Source organism: Oncorhynchus gorbuscha, unplaced genomic scaffold, assembly GCF_021184085.1.
Source record: "Oncorhynchus gorbuscha isolate QuinsamMale2020 ecotype Even-year unplaced genomic scaffold, OgorEven_v1.0 Un_scaffold_58:::fragment_4:::debris, whole genome shotgun sequence".
Taxonomy (NCBI): Eukaryota; Metazoa; Chordata; class Actinopteri; order Salmoniformes; family Salmonidae; genus Oncorhynchus; species Oncorhynchus gorbuscha.
The window spans coordinates 100001-119947 of record NW_025745415.1 but is presented as its reverse complement, the minus strand read 5'-3'; the positions used below and the strand labels follow the sequence as shown (position 1 = coordinate 119947).

Sequence of the window (19947 nt, the reverse complement as noted above, 5' to 3'; positions counted from 1 at the left end):
GCTATTTATATTTGACCAAATAAAGGTTTTGTCAAAAATGTAAAACTGGTGTTTTTTTATAGTTAGTTCTTATTCCATTTGTACATTACTCATTAAGACCCCATCTGAACCACTAAACAAGTGTCAGCTGTAACCATGATGTGCTGACCAATAGTTTGCAATTGGAGAAGAGAGACATTTTTAAATAATTCACTGTAAATGATAGAGGAGAGGGAGGGCAGAGCACCCAATGACAGAGGAGAGGGAGAGCAGAGCACCCAATGACAGAGGAGAGGGAGAGCAGAGCACCCAATGACAGAGGAGAGGGAGGGCAGAGAACCCAATGACAGAGGAGAGGGAGGGCAGAGAACCCAATGACAGAGGAGAGGGAGGGCAGAGAACCCAATGACAGAGGAGAGGGAGGGCAGAGAACCCAATGACAGAGGAGAGGGAGGGCAGAGAACCCAATGACAGAGGAGAGGGAGGGCAGAGAACCCAATGACAGAGGAGAGGGAGGGCAGAGCACCCAATGACAGAGGAGAGGGAGGGCAGAGAACCCAATGACAGAGGAGAGGGAGGGCAGAGAACCCAATGACAGAGGAGAGGGAGGGCAGAGCACCCAATGACAGAGGAGAGGGAGGGCAGAGCACCCAATGACAGAGGAGAGGGAGGGCAGAGAACCCAATGACAGAGGAGAGGGAGGGCAGAGCACCCAATGACAGAGGAGAGGGAGGGCAGAGAACCCAATGACAGAGGAGAGGGAGGGCAGAGCACCCAATGACAGAGGAGAGGGAGGGCAGAGAACCCAATGACAGAGGAGAGGGAGGGCAGAGAACCCAATGACAGAGGAGAGGGAGGCAGAGAACCCAATGACAGAGGAGAGGGAGGGCAGAGAACCCAATGACAGAGGAGAGGGGGCAGGGCAGAGAACCCAATGACAGAGGAGAGGGAGGGCAGAGAACCCAATGACAGAGGAGAGAGGGCAGAGGACAGAGAAGGAGAGGGAGGGCAGAGAACCCAATGACAGAGGAGAGGGAGGGAGAACCCAATGACAGAGAACCCCCAATGACAGAGGAGAGGGAGGGCAGGAGACAGAGGAGGGCAGAGAACCCAATGACAGAGGAGAGGGAGGGCAGAGAACCCAATGACAGAGGAGAGGGAGGGCAGAGAACCCAATGACAGAGGAGAGGGAGGGCAGAGAACCCAATGACAGAGGAGAGGGAGGGCAGAGAACCCAATGACAGAGGAGAGGGAGGGCAGAGCACCCAATGACAGAGGAGAGGGAGGGCAGAGAACCCAATGACAGAGGAGAGGGAGGGACAGAGAACCCAATGACAGAGGAGAGGGAGGGCAGAGAACCCAATGACAGAGGAGAGGGAGAGCAGAGAACCCAATGACAGAGGAGAGGGGGCAGGGCAATGACAGAGGAGAGGGAGGGCAGAGAACCAATGACAGAGGAGAGGGAGGGCAGAGAACCCAATGACAGAGGAGAGGGAGAGCAGAGAACCCAATGACAGAGGAGAGGGAGGGCAGAGCACCCAATGACAGAGGAGAGGGAGAGCAGAGAACCCAATGACAGAGGAGAGGGAGGGCAGAGCACCCAATGACAGAGGAGAGGGAGGGCAGAGAACCCAATGACAGAGGAGAGGGAGGGCAGAGAACCCAATGACAGAGGAGAGGGAGGGCAGAGAACCCAATGACAGAGGAGAGGGAGGGCAGAGAACCCAATGACAGAGGAGAGGGAGGGCAGAGAACCCAATGACAGAGGAGAGGGAGGGCAGAGAACCCAATGACAGAGGAGAGGGAGGGCAGAGAACCCAATGACAGAGGAGAGGGAGGGCAGAGAACCCAATGACAGAGGAGAGGGAGGGCTGATTGTGTCGAGGCACAGATCTGGGGAAGGGTACCAAAACATTTCTGTAGAAGGTCCCCAAGAACACAGAGGCCTCCATCATTCCTAAATGAAGAAGTTTTGAACCACCAAGACTCTTCCTAGAGCTGGCCGCTCGGCCAAACTGTGCAATTGGGGGAGAAGGGCCTTGGTCAGGGAGGTGACCAAGAACCCGATGGTCACTCTGACAGAGCTCCAGACTTCCTCTGTGGAGAAGGGAGAACCTTCCAGAAGGACAACCATCTCTCCAGCACTTCACCAATCAGGCCTTTATGGTAGGAGTGGCCAGACGGAAGACACTCCTCAGTAAAAGGCACAGTAAAAGGCACCTAAAGACTCTCAGACCATGAGAAACAAGATTCTCTGGTATAATGAAACCAACATTGAACTCTTTGGCCTGAATGCCAAGCGTCACATCTGGACGAAACCTGGCACCATCCCTACAGTGAAGCATGGTGGTGGCACCATCCCTACAGTGAAGCATGGTGGTGGCAGCATCATGCTGTGGGGATGGTTTTCAGCGGCAGGGACTGGGAGACTAGTCAGGATCAAGGAAAAGATGAAAGGAGCAAAGTACAGAGAAATCCTTGATGAAAACCTGCTCCAGAGCGCTCAGGACCTCAGACTGGGGCAAAGGCTCACCTTCCAACAGGACAATGACCCTAAGCACACAGCCAAGACAACGCAGGAGTGTCTTCGGGACAAGTCTCTGAATGTCCTTGAGTGGCCCAGCCAGAACCTGGACTTGAACATCTCTGAAGAGACCTGTAAGTAACTGTGCAGCAATGCTCCCCATTCACCCTGACAGAACTTGAGAGGATTTGTAGAGAATGGGAGAAACTCCCCATATACAGGTGTGCCAAGCTTGTAGCATCATACCCAATAAGACACAGGGCTGTAAAAGGGTCTGAAAACTTATGTACATGTGATATTTCATTTTTTTGCCAAAATGTCTAAAAGCCCGTTTTTGCTTCATCATTATGGGGTATTGTGTGTAGTTTGATGAGGATAAAAAAACGATTTCATACATTTTAGAACAAGCCTGTAACATAACACAATTTTATGTCCCAGACCTGCTGTTTTCAACTCTAGAGACAGCAGAAGTGGTAGAGATACTCTGAATGATCGGCTATGAAAAGTCAACTGACATTTACTCGAGAGGTGCTGACCTGTTGCACCCTCGACAACCACTGGGATTATTATTATTTGACCCTGCTGGTCATCTATGAACATTTGAACATCTTGTCCATGTTCTGTTATAATCTCCACCCGGCACAGCCAGAAGAGGACTGGCCACCCCACATATCCTGGTTCCTCTCTAGGTTTCTTCGAAATTCTTTCAAAACTCTTGGCACACAACTTAAATCGTGTAATATCCTCTCATGTTCAAAACCTTTCATTGTCTTTAAAACCTCTCTGGGATATGTGGGACGTCCCACCTCACCAACAGCCAGTGAAAGTGCAGGGTGCCTCAAGCATACAAGCATTTTACACCATTTTAAAGATAAAATTCTCGTTAATCCAGCCACAGTGTCTGATTTCAAAAATACTTTACAGCGAAAGCACCTCAAACGATTATGTTAGGTCACCACCAACTCACAGAAAAACACAGCCATTTTTCCAGCCAAAGAGAGGAGTCACAAAAAGCACAAATAGAGATTAAATTAATCACTAACCTTTGATGATCTTCACCAGATGACACTCAAAGGACTTCATGTTACACAATACATGTATGTGTTGTTTGATAAAGTGCATATTTATATCAAAAAATCTCATTTTACATTGGCGCGTTACGTTCAGTAATTCTAAAACATGTGGTGATTGTGCAGAGAGCTACCTCTATTTACAGAAATACTCTTTATAAATGTTGATGAAAATTCAAGTGTTATACGTGGAATAAGAGATATACTTCTCCTTAATGCAACCGCTGTGTCAGATTTCAAAAAGACTTTACGGAAAAAGCATAATATGAGTACAGCGTTCAGACAACAAAGCAGCCAAAAAGATATCCGCCATATTGGGTAGTCAACATTAGTCATAAATAGCATTATAAATATTCACTTACCTTTGATGATCTTCATCAGAATGCACTCCCAGGAATCGCAGTTCCACAATAAACGTTTGTTTTGTTCGATAATGTCCATCATTTATGTCCAAATTGATTCTTTTGTTAGGGCGTTTGGTAAACAAATCCAAAAGCGCATTCAGGTTGCGCAGAACGTCGTTCCGTTACAGCCCGTAGAAACTTGTCAAACTAAGTATAGAATCAATCTTTAGGATGTTTTTAACATGAATGTTCAATAATGTTCCAACCGGAGAATTCCTATGTCTGTAGAAAAGCAATGGAACGAGAGCTAACTCTCTCGTGACCGCGCCTCAGAGCCTGTGGCACTCTGCCAGACACCTGACTCATTCCTCTCTCATTCGGCCCCACTTCACAGTAGAAGCCTGAAACAACGTTCTAAAGACTGTAGACATCTAGTGGACTCCTTAGGAAGTGCAACATAACCAATATCCCACTGTATCTACAATAGGGGCTGAGTTAAAAAACTACATGCCTCAGATTTCCCACTTCCTGGTTGGATTTTTCTCAGGTTTTCGCCTGCCATATGAGTTCTGTTACACTCACAGACATCATTCAAACAGTTTTAGAAACTTCAGAGTGTTTGTTTTCTATCCAATACTACTAATAATCTGCACATATTAGCATCTGGGACAGAGTAGAAGGCAGTTTACTCTGGGCACCTTATTCATCCAAGCTGCTCAATACTGCCCCGCTGTCACCAATAAGTTATTAAAGTCAGGCAGTGTATGACCATAGGAAGCCTCCTCAGTGGATCCTGTTTCTTGCCTTTCATTTAGGAATATTTTATTCATGCCCAGTTTTTAAGGATCCGGTGTAGTATATTCATCCATGCGTTCCAATCCTTGCTGACGCTCTGAAAATGTTGGGTTTATTTTCCTTCCATCGTAATCGCTGATTGTTCCTGTCTCTGAACAGGTGAAAATCCTCTATGTGGGGAGCATTATCTCCATCTGTCCTGTCACGTCATATCAGTAAAGAAGGAGAAAGACAGTTTGCGCTCGTAAGGTTTTGCAACCATAGGGGTCTCTGCATGAATTTTAATCAAGTATCTTTGAATTTCACAGTGATGGAAATGTGTTTGTTTCTCACTCTGTTAACCTCGGTCAATTCAGTGTGTGTGTGTGTGTGTGTGTGTGTGTGTGTGTGTGTGTGTGTGTGTGTGTGTGTGTGTGTGTGTGTGTGTGTGTGTGTGTGTGTGTGTGTGCGTGTGTGCGTGTGTGCGTGTGCGCGTGTGCGTGTGTGCGTGTGTGTGTGTGTGTGTGTGTGTATGTGTGTGTGTGTGTACTCTATGTGCATGGATGCATAGATAGTGTGGTTGGGGGTGAGGGGTTTCTGGAGAAAATGGCCATCATTAATCATTATTCTGTTCACAGGGTTCGACACACCTTCCTCATGTCTTCATCAATATCACAATATCACAGAGTGCCAGGGCTGCCACTGAGTTGAAACATAGACTCATGATAGCTTTAAGTTCTTAATCAGTTATTGATCTGTTATCAAATCAAGGAGAACATGGATTTTCATATTGATTACTAAATTTGACTTTTGCAGGAAAACAAGACACCAACCTAACATACGTCTTAATTCAGGAGAACAAGACCTGGATAGATGCTCAGAGTTACTGCAGACAGAATCACACAGACCTGGATAGATGCTCAGAGTTACTGCAGACAGTATCACACAGACCTGGATAGATGCTCAGAGTTACTGCAGACAGAATCACACAGACCTGGATAGATGCTCAGAGTTACTGCAGACAGAATCACACAGACCTGGATAGATGCTCAGAGTTACTGCAGACAGTATCACACAGACCTGGATAGATGCTCAGAGTTACTGCAGACAGAATCACACAGACCTGGATAGATGCTCAGAGTTACTGCAGACAGAATCACACAATATTCTAATAAATGGTGGAATGAGCCGTGATAGAATCTGTCCTTTCATCTTCTATAGTAAATTACCATATTCTCCTCCAGATATTATGATGACAGGAGAACTCTGACTCACTACTGTCATTGTGGGATTGTATTATCTTGTAGACCCCAGCTGTGGAGACCCCTCATAAACCTCAATTTAAGAGACCGGTGGTGAGGGTCAAGATGACCCCAAAAGATGAACATCGGAACCTCAGCGGTCCTTCCTGTTCAGGACGCCATCTTACAAGAGGTGAGTTTCACCCTGTTCATGAAGAATTAACTCCTTAAATGAAACAAACTGAGACCACCTCTCTGGTTTTAGTCCTAGTCTGTTGTAGATGACCACCTCTCTGGTTTTAGTCCTAGTCTGTTGTAGATGACCTCCTCTCTGGTCTGGGTCCTAGTCTGTTGTGGATGACCTCCTCTCTGGTCTGGGTCCTAGTCTGTTGTGGATGACCTCCTCTCTGGTCTGGGTCCTAGTCTGTTGTGGATGACCTCCTCTCTGGTCTGGGTCCTAGTCTGTTGTGGATGACCTCCTCTCTGGTCTGGGTCCTAGTCTGTTGTCTGGATGACCTCCTCTCTGGTCTGGGTCCTAGTCTGTTGTGGATGACCTCCTCTCTAGTCTGGGTCCTAGTCTGTTGTGGATGACCTCCTCTCTGGTCTGGGTCCTAGTCTGTTGTGGATGACCTCCTCTCTAGTCTGGGTCCTAGTCTGTTGTGGATGACCTCCTCTCTAGTCTGGGTCCTAGTCTGTTGTGGATGACCTCCTCTCTGGTCTGGGTCCTAGTCTGTTGTGGATGACCTCCTCTCTAGTCTGGGTCCTAGTCTGTTGTGGATGACCTCCTCTCTGGTCTGGGTCCTAGTCTGTTGTGGATGACCTCCTCTCTGGTCTGGGTCCTAGTCTGTTGTGGATGACCTCCTCTCTGGTCTGGGTCCTAGTCTGTTGTGGATGACCTCCTCTCTGGTCTGGGTCCTAGTCTGTTGTGGATGACCTCCTCTCTGGTCTGGGTCCTAGTCTGTTGTGGATGACCTCCTCTCTGGTCTGGGTCCTATGACCTCTGGTCTGTGGATGACCTCCTCTCTGGTCTGGGTCCTAGTCTGTTGTGGATGACCTCCTCTCTGGTCTGGGTCCTAGTCTGTTGTGGATGACCTCCTCTCTGGTCTGGGTCCTAGTCTGTTGTGGATCTGACCTCCTCTGGGTCCTGTCTGTCTGGTCTGGGTCCTAGTCTGTTGTGGATGACCTCCTCTCTGGTCTGGGTCCTAGTCTGTTGTGGATGACCTCCTCTCTGGTCTGGGTCCTAGTCTGTTGTGGATGTATTACTCTTCTCATAGAGTCAAAGGGTTGAAGTCATGAATGTGTGAGTATAGCAGGAAGGAATGGTAGTTGTAGATCTTCAGAATGACTATTATTAAGTTAAATAGTGTGTGTGTGTGCACGTGTGTGTGCGCGTGTGTGTCCGTCCGTGCGTGCTCGCGTGTCCCCAGATAAGGAACAAGCTGAAAAAGTGGCCCAATGGGAAGGTCTTCCACAAGGAGAAAGAGGGGTCTCCCAAGAAAGAAGAGGAGGAGAAGAGGATAACAAAGCAAGAACTCTAATTCTGTCAAATGGTCTCGTTATATTTATCTTTTCAATTTTGATTAATAATCTGTACTGGTACAGTATTTGTTTTCTCAACCTAATTCAATGTGTTTAATTAACTTCGTCCCGTTAACATTAACATTAATACTGTTTTCTCAACCTAATTCAATGTGTTTTATTAACTTCGTCCCGTTAACATTAACATTAACACTGTTTTCTCGTAAGCTTTTTTTCTTGATAATGATCTTGACTTGGTTGTTTTATTACAGGGTGTGTTCTCAACATAGACATTTAAAACATCTGTAAATTAGTTGTCTGTAGTTATATTAACAGAAGTATCAATGTTTTTTTCTTTCTTTAATTGAACATGTATATAAACTATACTGTAGTTTTTATTGGTTAATGAAGATGTCTTTTCTGATGATCAAGTAAATTCTTGTTGCAGATTGACAGTATCGGTCTAGTTGTGATTTGTCTTCTTCTATTTCAACTTTCAACTTTAATTTATTTGAAAGTGCATTCAACACATTTTACCTTGATGATAAAGACATCGAGACATAATGTGTAATCAACTCCGCTCTTCACGACTCTGATACACTGGTACCAGTTAGAACCATGTCCTGCTGACCAGCGCTTTAGTTACATTTTGCATAACTTCCTCAAATCAGACCGAGGGGAACTTTACCACATCAAGCCAGAACCAGGATATTTCCTGGAACACACAAATATGGGACAAACCTGGTCCCAGATCTGTTTGTGGTTGTGAAATTCATTCATTAGCTACCTTCTACAGACACAACCTGGGCTTTCAGTGCAGTGGATAGGGGCTGACTTGAGGTCAGATCTAATGCCATGATGACCTTGGCTCATGTCTGATGGCTGGAGTGGCAATTTTGCAACTATCCATTGATTCCATTGTGCCTGGCAATTTCTAAGTGTAGCTTTTTACTGAAATACAATTATTTGAACTCAGTGATGGAGATGACCAACCTATATTTTCGTCAGTATTAAGTTAATTGAAGGGATAATAGCATGTGTTGTGCACGGTAAGTGGTACCATTGGTAGCCAGCATTTCCCTCCGAGCTAAAGAACCCCGGCAATAATAATATCACTGTTCGGGAAGGAAGCAATTGTAGAAAGAACAGAGTGGTGGAGAAAATGAAAGAAGGCATTGAAGCACTTTTTTGTTTTTTTTTGCAATGGTATATGGCTGGTTACAATTAGTATGATAATTAGCCCATCTGTTTGGAACACCCACAGTCATGCTAGCGCGATTATGAACACCCCACAGAATAAGAACTCACTGCTCACTGCCTAACAACCGTTAGCACGTTAGCATTCTGCTAAACAACTGATCCCGCTGAGAAGTGGTGCGGACACGATCGTTTTTGAAGTATTAAAAGCGCTAAAGGTCGAATTGGACAATACTTAGCCAATTATGTGAATGTCACGGCTGATGTACAATTTAGCTCAATTCACTGCAAAGGGGCTGCTGCAGAAGGTAGCTAATGAATGACTTCACAATCACAAAAGTGAACACACTGAGAATAAGAAAAGATTTCCGCCAGCTCTACCCAAATTGCATGTCTTGATTTAATTAAACATAAAGGATCAATTTCATTACAGGTGACTGTTATTTATTATAATCTCATTCAAAAAGCTTGATAAAATCCCGATGCACCAATTGGGTCAAGCCTGGTAGAACATGCCCTTGGGTACACAGATCTAGGATCAGTCTATCCTCACTAAATCCTAAACTGAACCGTTCAGTGAAAATACAAAACAGACATCAGAGCAGTATAAGTCCTAGAGGGGCAATTTCATCCGATACCTATTCTCCAATTCCCCATATCAAGACCCCTTCCCAACCGTTGTCCAACTGGTTCTCTCTCTACCCTCTCCTCTGCAGTGGGGAAAGGCTAAGAGAGGGCTGCCTGGAATAATTTATTAAAGGCGGTCTCCCAAAAACTCTGTAAAACATACCTGTCGAGCTCCCGGAGGTGAGCACTGAGCTTCAAAGCAATTAAAGCTGATCTAGAGAGTAGAGAGACGGGATAGGGTCAGCCTCAGACCGAGCTCTGGCCTGATCAGTCATACTATTTACATTCTCCAGACCAGCCTTCGTGCCTGGTAGGGCAGGGGGACCTCTGAGACCATCTTCCCAGGTCAGGATCTACTAGCCTGGGATTAAACCTGCCATGACCCAGGGTGGCTGGAAGAAACCCACCAGAGGCTCCATGGAACCACATGGTCAATGGGAATGTGATGATCCCTTTACCAGGCTTAGTGTGTAGGAAATGTTCAGAAGAAAACCAGATGTAGGATCTTAATCTGATCACCCTGTTGCAGGAAAACCTTCCTGCAATGTAGGATAAAACGTGTATTTAATGTTTAAAAAGGATTCTGAAGTGTGCAATATCCACTGATTTTCCTTTAAGAAAAATGTATCAACCCCAACAAAAATGTCCATTAATTATAACCCACATGACAATTCAAATATCCTGTTACTGCAGGTTTATTTCCATGCTGTAGCAAACTGGCTCAAATTAAGATCTTAAATTTGTGGTGTCTCATGGTATTGTACATAGGATTGGGCAAGAAAATAGATTCAATATCATGTTGATGAATGGGTAGATCTGAGGACAGTTTAATTTGTCTATTAAGTAGTCCCTGTGTTATTGACAAACAGCTAATAGCTATTATACTACTGTAGCCAAAGACCCTATAAACCTACAGGAACCAATATACAGATGAAGGATCTTAATTTGAGCCAGTTTGCTACAGCAGGAAAATAATCCTGCAGCAACATGAAATGTGAATTTGTCACACCCTGATCTATTTCACCTATCCTTGTGATTGTCTCCACCCCCTCCAGGTGTCGCCCATCTTCCCCATTAACCCCTGTGTATTTATACCTGTGTTCTCTGTTTGTCCGTTACCAATTCGTCTTGTTTATCAAGTCAGTATTTGTCCTCAGCTCCTGCTTTTCCCAGTCTCTGTTTTTCTCGCCCTCCTGGTTTTGACCCTTGCCTGTCCTGACTCTGAGCCCGCCCGCCTGCCTGACCCTGCCTGCCGTCCTGTACCTATGCCCCACCTCTGGATTGTTGACCTCTGCCTACCCTGACCCTGCCTGCCGTCCAGTACCGAAGTTGATACAAGACTGACATTTGAAAGTGGAAATTAAGAAGCCTTTTTAAAAATCAAATACACTACAAATTAAGATCCTACATCTGTAATGTCTAAATCCATCCATTGGAGGTGTTAGCTGGCTGTCATAAACAGAGTCTAAGTGGTCTTTAATAAACCCATGGTTGTACATGTCTCCCAGGTGTTTTCTCTTAAAACAACTAAAGAGGTTTTGCTCTTTAGCTCTGCAGTCTAATAAATCTAAGTGAGGTGAACTGATCGTAACCGCAACAACGGGTTCACTTAAATTTAAATACCTCTTAACACATCTTAACCCTGTGGATAATTGCTTCCCCCTGTCTGTTTCTCTGTCAAAGTCGTCATCTTAACCACCACCACCCCCACCACCACCACCACACACAGTCCCTTTCGTCCATCTCTCTGGGCGCACAATTATATTCATACGTGTCTGATCTGATGAGAGGAAGGGGGGAGAAATAGTTTGTCTGATTAACTTCTGAGTCTTTAACTTGGAGCATTTTGGTGTATTAGTTCCGCTACTTGGCGTTCCGTGTACACCGTCGAGGTGGGTTACACAGCTAAGTATGAAGAAGCACGATGACTATTTTTTGGGCAAGAAGGCAGTGTTTTCTTTCTTCAGTACTATAAGCAGGAGGTGGGCTGACGCTGTCGGTTGAACCAAAGAAGAGAGAATGTAAAGCGAGGGATGAAGGGGGAGGAAAGAAAGGATGAAGGAAGGAGGAGTAAATAGAGTTAGAAATTGAAAAGGAGAAGAGATTTCAAAATGTTTGAGGAAGAAATTTCTTCAGAAATACTTTGCTGACCTCCCTTCATAACCATGGCCAGTGTTATTGACCTTCATAACCACGGCCAGTGTTATTGACCTTCATAACCACGGCCAGTGTTATTGACCTTCATAACCACGGCCAGTGTTATTGACCTTCATAACCACGGCCAGTGTTATTGACCTTCATAACCACGCCCAGTTTTATTGACCTTCATTACCATGGCCAGTGTTATTGATCTTCATAACCACGGCCAGTGTTATTGACCTTCATTACCATGGCCAGTGTTATTGACCTTCATAACCATGGCCAGTGTTATTGACCTTCATAACCACGGCCAGTGTTATTGACCTTCATAACCACGGCCAGTGTTATTGACCTTCATAACCACGGCCAGTGTTATTGACCTTCATAACCACGGCCAGTGTTATTGACCTTCATAACCACGGCCAGTGTTATTGACCTTCATAACCATGGCCAGTGTTATTGACCTTCATAACCACGGCCAGTGTGGTTGACCTTCATAACCATGGCCAGTGTGGGTTGACCTTCATGGCCAGTGTGGGTTGACCTTCATGGCCAGTGTGGGTTGACCTTCATGGCCAGTGTGGGTTGACCTTCATGGCCAGTGTGGTGGAGTCAGAGAGGTTCAGACTAAAGATGGAATCAACGACGTTCCCATCGAATCCATGCCAGTGGCGAGACGCATGGCTGTTGTTGTGTCCGCAAATTTGTTTTTCGAGGTTGTATAATGCAGCTTATGAGCTCTGTGGTGTTATAAAGAAGCTCTGTGGTGTTATAAAGAAGCTCTGTGGTGTTATAAAGAAGCTCTGTGGTGTTATAAAGAAGCTCTGTGGTGTTATAAAGAAGCTCTGTGGTGTTATAAAGAAGCTCTGTGGTGTTATAAAGAAGCTCTGTGGTGTTATAAAGAAGCTCTGTGGTGTTATAAAGAAGCTCTGTGGTGTTATAAAGAAGCTCTGTGGTGTTATAAAGAAGCTCTGGTAATGTTGTAAGAAGAGGCCTTGTCTTTCTTTGGTGAATCAATCTGTTTTCTGAGACAGACAGGAACCATCATTAATATGACGAGTGAATCTTGTATAATCTAGCTGATATCAGACATTTCTTTTTAACATACTGTACATTCATCCACTCGCTATATCCTCAACAATTGTAGTTTGCATGAACTGATGAGAAATCATGGAGTTGGTACAGACCTTTGTAATAAAATGCATTTGAAGTAAAAGCTGTTGCCCATCAAAGACATAAACATGCAGTCAAGGTGACGTGACATTATGTGAATATCCTTACATTTCCCAAGACCTTCATCCTCCTCTTCCTGTCCCAGATACAAAATACAGGAGACAGCCTATATAGTATTAAGCAATTTACATTTCAGTCATTTATTTAGTAGACACTGCTATCCAGAACGACCTTCAGTAGTGCGTGCATACATACTCTTCGCTCCCTACTTGTCCCCAGTGGGAATCAAACCCACAACCCTGACATTGCAAGTGCCATGCTCTACCAACTGAGCCACACAACCTATGTATAGTACAGGCCTAAGGCGTTGGCCAGACTGACCCGTGGAGAACGGACACCAAATTAGAAAGGATTCATGCTCCTCTTTTAATTGGCTAACGTATCCATCGAACCGTCAAAAGTTAAACTCATCGGAACTTTTCGCCCATGGAAATTGTACGGATATTGGACTCGTCATCTCTGCTGGCCGTTAACGGATGACTCCCATTGAGAAATCATTTGAAATCACAGATACGGATGACATCAAAGGGCTAGTTTGGCCGCGCCCGAAGACCCCTCAACCTCACTCACAGATACAAAACACAGAAGACAGAGGGGTCAGAGGGGTCAGTGGGGACATACAGAGCCATAAACAAATAGGGAATAAGCTGCTCTTGTTTTTTGCCCATCTTCCTCCCGGGTAGCTATTGACAACAGGACCGGGCCCAGCGGCGCCTCAGCCTGGAGCTGTAACTAGATAAGTCAGAGGCATGCTATCGCTGATCCCTCGGTCGGGAGATCCAATCTGCCGGTCCATCACTCAAATGCACGGCCCAGGCAGGGAGCGAGCGGCGAGCCCCTCCTCCTCGCCTTCCAATCCTGCAGCTTGAGGGATATTAAATATGCGCCCTGTCCCAGTAGCCGATGCAGTGTTATTGATTATGTGTCAAACCCGGCCGGCCACTGACGGTCGTTGCGGTATCAGTGACGGTTTTCTCTCAACTCGAACCCAACCAACTCTGTTAAATGAAAAGATCTAAATGAGAAGAAGACATGAAGATATGAGAGTGTGTGTTTTGGGGAGGCGGGATCAGACAGGACAGTCTTAGGGCCCTCTGGGTTTCTGGAGCTGAAAGACAAATACTAGAAATACACACTTCATACTACTAACTAATTCCCTTTTATGATGTCTCTTATACCCCCGGCTTTCAACCAATCAGCATTCAGGGCTCCAACCACCCAGTTTATAATGAGGATTCTAGCAGACTAGCACCCTAGAGTGAGGAGCACTGGGACGTTTTGCAATGAGTCTCGTGCAATTAAGGCTGCAGCCCGGTCTGTCTGTGAGAGTGTACTCACCAACCAAAAAAAGGAAGATACTGTCAGAAATACCTCTTTTTTTTGTGGACAGGATGAGAAGCTACTGTTAACTAATTAAAGATCCCCTCTCTAATCATTAAGACTGAGGCTCTATCTGGAAAGTGTGTGGGCATAACAAATAGTCCATATCCCAGAGGTGTTAAAGGTCCCATAGAGAGACAGAGTGGGAACATACTTATTAAGCAAGATCCTCCTCTCTCCCTCCCCAAACCAATCAACAAACTCATACATCACTACGGAGGAGGGGTGACAAAATAAATGGCAGGCAGTGATAACCGAGCAGTGATAACAGAGTAAAATAAATCTGTTGGTTTTCTTTGAATATTTAATGACTTTACACCCAGCAAACCTGTGTGTGTGGGGGGGGGGTTAAGTGCAAAAATTGACTGATTCCATTAATCCAAAACGTTTATTAACTTGTGTTTATAGGAATGCTACCCTTTCCTCGTGACAGAACATGTATTATGCATTTCCTCTACGTGCAATGCTCTTTCTACCCAATGACTGTGCCCCCGAGTGAGTGCCCATCCCTTTTAACAGCTCAACAGCACCATCAAGTGGTCTATCCTGGAACTAGTAACACTGCTGGGGGTGCATATACGTGTCTGTGCCACTAGGGGGCCCGTGTTGTGACTAAACGTACATGTATGAGTATGTTTTCTAATTCCTCAAGCTGTTTGAGTAGACATTAAGTCAAAGTGTTTTAACATGGTGAACATGAGAAACCTACCACTCTAACAATGTCAATATAATTTACACATATACAGTCTACATAGAATCAAATCCCTGTCAGTCACTCAAGATTATCCACGTCCATGTCAACTAAACAGACTACAAATCAATATACACAGTGTACAAAACATCAGGAACATTTTTCCATGACTTAGTTTTCACCTTGATTCGCCTGGTCAGTCTAAGATCCCTTATTGGTGTCACCTGTTAAAACCACTTCAATCAGTGTAGATGAAGGGGAGGAGACGGGTTAAAGAAGGATTTTTTACGTTTCGAGACATGGATTGTGTTTGTGTGAATGGGTAGGGCAAAAGATGTAAGTGCCTTTGAACAGGGTATGGTAGTAGGTGCCAGGCAACACCCGTTTGAGTCTGTCAAGAATTGCAACGCTGCTGGGTTGTTCAAGCTCAAGTGTCCCGTGTGTATCAAGAACGGTCCACCACCCAAAGAACATCCAGACAGCATTGGAGTCAACATGGGCCAGCATCCTTGTGGAACGCTTTCGACACCTTGTAGAGTCCATGCCCTGACAAATTGAGGCTGTTCTGAGGTGACAGTATTTAAATCGTATTTGAGATGTGCCTTACTATTCCATTCCTTCCATTGTACCGGGCAAGCTCAATTAATCGCAGCCCTAAAGTGCACTCCACACCAGAATATCAAAATAGGGCCTGTACGGTGTCCACATTAGGACATCCTCAACTCAACTTCTGAGACTGAAGCTGTCCTAATATGGACACCGTAGGTTTGAAACGTGAAGAGCAACAGGGCTTGTTCTACTGCGCCAGTCTTCTCAAGGATCTGAGAATCCATTTTTGATCCAAACGGAATTCCTTCACATCAAGGTCGATGATGGAGATTGGCTAACAACGTGAGGATTATTCCTGCAGCCTTCGTTACGATGTAATTAGCTCCGGCACTATTCGATTTCCGTCACTGAGATCAATACCAGTCAGGGCCACAGCTAAACGACGGAGCAGGCCGGGCCTTCATGTAGCTGAGTGGAAAGTATCAATCATGGGCCAGACTACACTCCTATCATACTGTTACCATGGCCACACACAGGAATGTTAGAAGTAGGTATATGAGGGTCGGTTGAGTGTTTGGATAAAATTGCGATTTTTTTTATAGGGATTTTGAGAATAAAGGCAAATATGTGAGATATGACCACCAATATGCTTGTGTATGTTTAAGACAACTATTGAGCATCTAAGCTTTGAGTGATTACAAATCAAACTGCTATCACCGTAATGTTTTTGGTTTCTCTTCAGACAGAGGAAACCAAGGTAAAAAGTCTAACAAAATCACAACAAGAGCACTGTGATGTAATCAGTTCACTATATACCTAATTCATTTGATTAGTGTTGAGTGCAGGCGTTAACACAGGTCTCGGTGTGTGTGCGACCATCAGTTCAGACAGTCCTTGACAACTCTGCTAATGTAATTACACCACAGCTAAGAAATTAAGTGAAACATCCCCGCTCAGTCAATAAAGCAACAGACACTAAGAGACTGAACTCTCCATCCATCCCACATGAGAGAACTCGGAAATATTCTATACAATAACGTCAGATGAAATAGCTGCATGAATCAATGTGCGAGATGGAAGCTGAGGAATCAAATAGTGCATTTCCACATAACAAATTGAGGGGCGATGAAACAACGGAGCCCCGTTCATTTTTAAAGGAGGGAAGTGTAGTGGGGGGGGGGGCTGTTGGGCGATGTGACCATGGGCGAGGGAGCGTGAACAAGGCAGGACTAAAGTTGGGGAAAGCTGAACTTTATGCAAATACTCTGCGCTATCGCAACGCTATTGTCCAAGCAAAGCTCACTATAGCTTCCATACCCTACTTGATTGGATGTTGGTATCTAGCACTACCTTGCCTGGCTTGCTATAGCACCCACATGAGGGAGAAGCTGGAGCTCTACAGATTGCCGGATAGAAATGTAAACGTAATTTCCGATTTTGTCGGCACATACTACGTTTACGGTGAATGCGGTCTTGGCTAACGCGGGAACATTGCCTTTAAATTTCAATCGCGCTGTAACTTCTGCAATACGGATTGAATAGAGCCCTTCGTTTCTTTGGTAATAACAGAGCGCATTGGCCGGCTGGGTAACAATTCCAATACAGGACGTCAAGCAACTACACGATGGCAGGGAAAGTTGGGTCGGATATAAACTTTAGACAAGGAATGTGTGGCGGGAATGGATTCGGTAAGAGTCACAAACACACACGGCGCGTCACTGGGTTGCTGTGCCATTAGTCCTATCAGGTTGTGCATCCTTCTTAAAACAAATAGCAGAGTGATGCATTCTGCATTTAACACTGAGAAACAGCAGAGACACGTCCACAGAGTTACCAACAAGACATCAGATGAAAGCATTAGTTCCCTTACTGTAACAAATGATACCCTTGTCTAGAGGGGAAACTGCCATGGTAGGGCTGGCAGTTTAGTTTTGGACATAAGTAAAGAAGCAGGATATACTGTACTGTATTAATGAAAGCCAGAGGAAGTACTTCATTGAAAGATACACAAACAGCTAACATTGTGGGACTTTCCCTCAGAGGATACAGACCCCAAAACTAATACGTTGAGGAGAGTCTCTCGCCTGCAGGATTTCATGTTGCCATTAAAAAATATATATATATATATACGTGCGACATTAAAAATACACTTAACAGACATTTTGGCAAATGTGGATCCCCTTGAAGCATGCTTGATAAGACAATGGACTTACATGTCTCGTATTAAAATAGACGTTAAAATAGATGTCAATTCTCAGGACAATATATAACATTCACCGTTTCAAACTACTCTGAAAGTTACTGAGAGGAAAGGTCCTGTGTGGGTGCACTGAAACATAACACTACAACAGTATACCGTGCATACACACCACAGTCAAATGACCATAGGAAAAGCATTGATATTCTGGTGAACAGGAGGACGAGAACACAACAGCATTGAAATGCAGGATGTACGTTCCACAGTCCATTTGAGTTGTTGCTGTTGTTGTGCTAGATAGCGGTTTGATACCCAATCCACTGAAAGCCGCAGTCGTTCTGGAGCCGAAACGTTTCATCTCTGACACCGAACACACCGTGCGTTTTAAAGTTTCTCCCATTACATTTACAAAGGCTCAAGCTACTCAGACAAAGCGAAGCTTTTCTCCCCAGAGAAAGCAGTTGGAAGTCCAGGTGGCATGTAGCCTATGGATTCTATCTTGGCAATAACAGCACCTCTTATATTTTGGAGAGACATCGTTTAGGTTATTAATATAGACATAATAATAACAACATATAGCTAAATGCATAGCTAAAACATACCACTTAGACTGGAAGGTAATAGCATCACACTAAACACAATGTGATTTATTTTCTATATTCAGTGTAAACTAGGTAAGAGATATGAAAACATGGGCTTACATCCACATTTTAAAATATATATTTAACACAGAAAGACATTTTGTACAAATTCACTTATATTGAGGGAGTTGAAATCTTGAGTAAATGTAAGGTATGCATTTGCAGTATTTTTCCACTATGTGGCGGCATCTCTCTCTCGCTATGTGTGTGTGTGTGTGTGTGTGTGTGTGTGTGTGTGTGTGTGTGTGTGTGTGTGTGTGTGTGTGTGTGTGTGTGTGTGTGTGTGTGTGTGTGTGTGTGTGTGTGTGTGTGTGTGTGTGTGTGTGTGTGTGTGTGTGTGTGTGTGTGTGTGTGTGTGTGACATGCCTTGACTAAAATGGACAATGTTCTCTCTTCTACACAACCGACAATCATATCTGTTCTACCTAATGGCATGTCTGCATGTTGCAGATAGAAATGGAATGGATAGAGCTGAAACGATTCCCTCTTTTACACAACAGACAATCATATCTGTTCTACCTAATGGCATGTCTGCATGTTGCAGATAGAAATGGAATGGATAGAGCTGAAACGATTCCCTCTTTTACACAACAGACAATCATATCTGTTCTACCTAATGGCATGTCTGCATGTTGCAGATAGAAATGGAATGGATAGAGCTGAAACGATTCCCTCTTTTACACAACAGACAATCATATCTGTTCTACCTAATGGCATGTCTGCATGTTGCAGATAGAAATGGAATGGATAGAGCTGAAACGATTCCCTCTTTTACACAACAGACAATCATATCTGTTCTACCTAATGGCATGTCTGCATGTTGCAGATAGAAATGGAATGGATAGAGCTGAAACGATTCCCTCTTTTACACAACAGACAATCATAATCTGTACTAGATGATACATTTCTATCTGCGTTATGTAACGTTGTACCCTGCTGAGCAGACCCCAGCAGGCTTCTGGCTCCCGACCACTGTTGTTTCCTCCTGGCAGTGTTTGGCTGTATGAATGCCAGAGTACGTAGGACTTCTAGGAAAGTTATCAAAGAGAAGTCATTCATTAATCAGACTACCGGTACTTGAATACGTTAATTGATTGTTCATTGAAATCACATTAGGCTACTTCAGTCATTGGCTCGTGATCTTCCAAGGCCTCCAAAATTAACTATTATAGTAGCTACAGAATGCATTTTTACCTGAAGGGACATATCAGCCCGGGCCTGCCTATTGGTTATCATCTGGTTATAGATGGACATCAAACACACCTTCCTCCACTGCATGGAGATCTTCCTCTACAATCACTGAGAGCGAGAGAGAAAGAGAGAGAAATAAAGAGAGACAGAAGAGTTCAGTGACCATGGTTACTATTGTCTAGTCCACCCATGAACATCATTGCATACCCTCCCCATTAGACAAGTGCATTGTTGAAAGGCATACAACTCTAAAACAATAGAATTCTATAACACAGCGCTATACAGAGGGAACCATCCATTCCCAGCGGCTTAATTGTGCCTGAATGTATTATTTATGCTGCAGTAGTTTGTGTCATGGGGCTCGGGTCAGTCTGTTATATCTGGAGTACTTCTCCTGTCTTATCTGGTGTCCTGTGTGAATTTAAGTATGCTCTTTCTAATTCTCTCTCTTTCTCTCAGTGGACCTGAGCCCTAGGACCATTCCTCAGGACTACCTAGCTTGATGACTCCTTGCTGTCCCCAGTCCACCTGGCCATGCTGCTGCTCCAATTTCAACTGTTCTGCCTGCGGCTATGGAACCCTGACCTGTTCACCAGATGTGCTACCTGTCCCAGACATGCTGTTTTCAACTCTCTAGAGACATCAGGAGCGG

General features: G+C 44.6%; 1 protein-coding gene across 4 annotated transcripts in view; it reads right to left on the bottom strand.

Annotated features, from left to right (window-relative positions):
• Window positions 1-18081: 18081 nt before the first annotated feature.
• The window catches only part of LOC124018850 (RAS guanyl-releasing protein 2-like), a 70464-nt gene continuing 68598 nt past the window's right edge, over window positions 18082-19947 (bottom strand). For 3 of the 4 annotated variants that reach the window (XM_046334141.1, XM_046334143.1, XM_046334142.1), the window contains exons 16-17: window positions 19299-19403; window positions 18082-19132 (exon numbers count right to left, since the gene is read on the bottom strand). In XM_046334141.1, the coding sequence (XP_046190097.1) occupies window positions 19345-19403 (59 nt within the window). In that variant the 3' untranslated portion in view covers window positions 18082-19132; window positions 19299-19344. The remainder of the gene's footprint in view (window positions 19133-19298; window positions 19404-19947) is intronic. The other variant, XR_006835686.1, reaches the window with a different exon arrangement.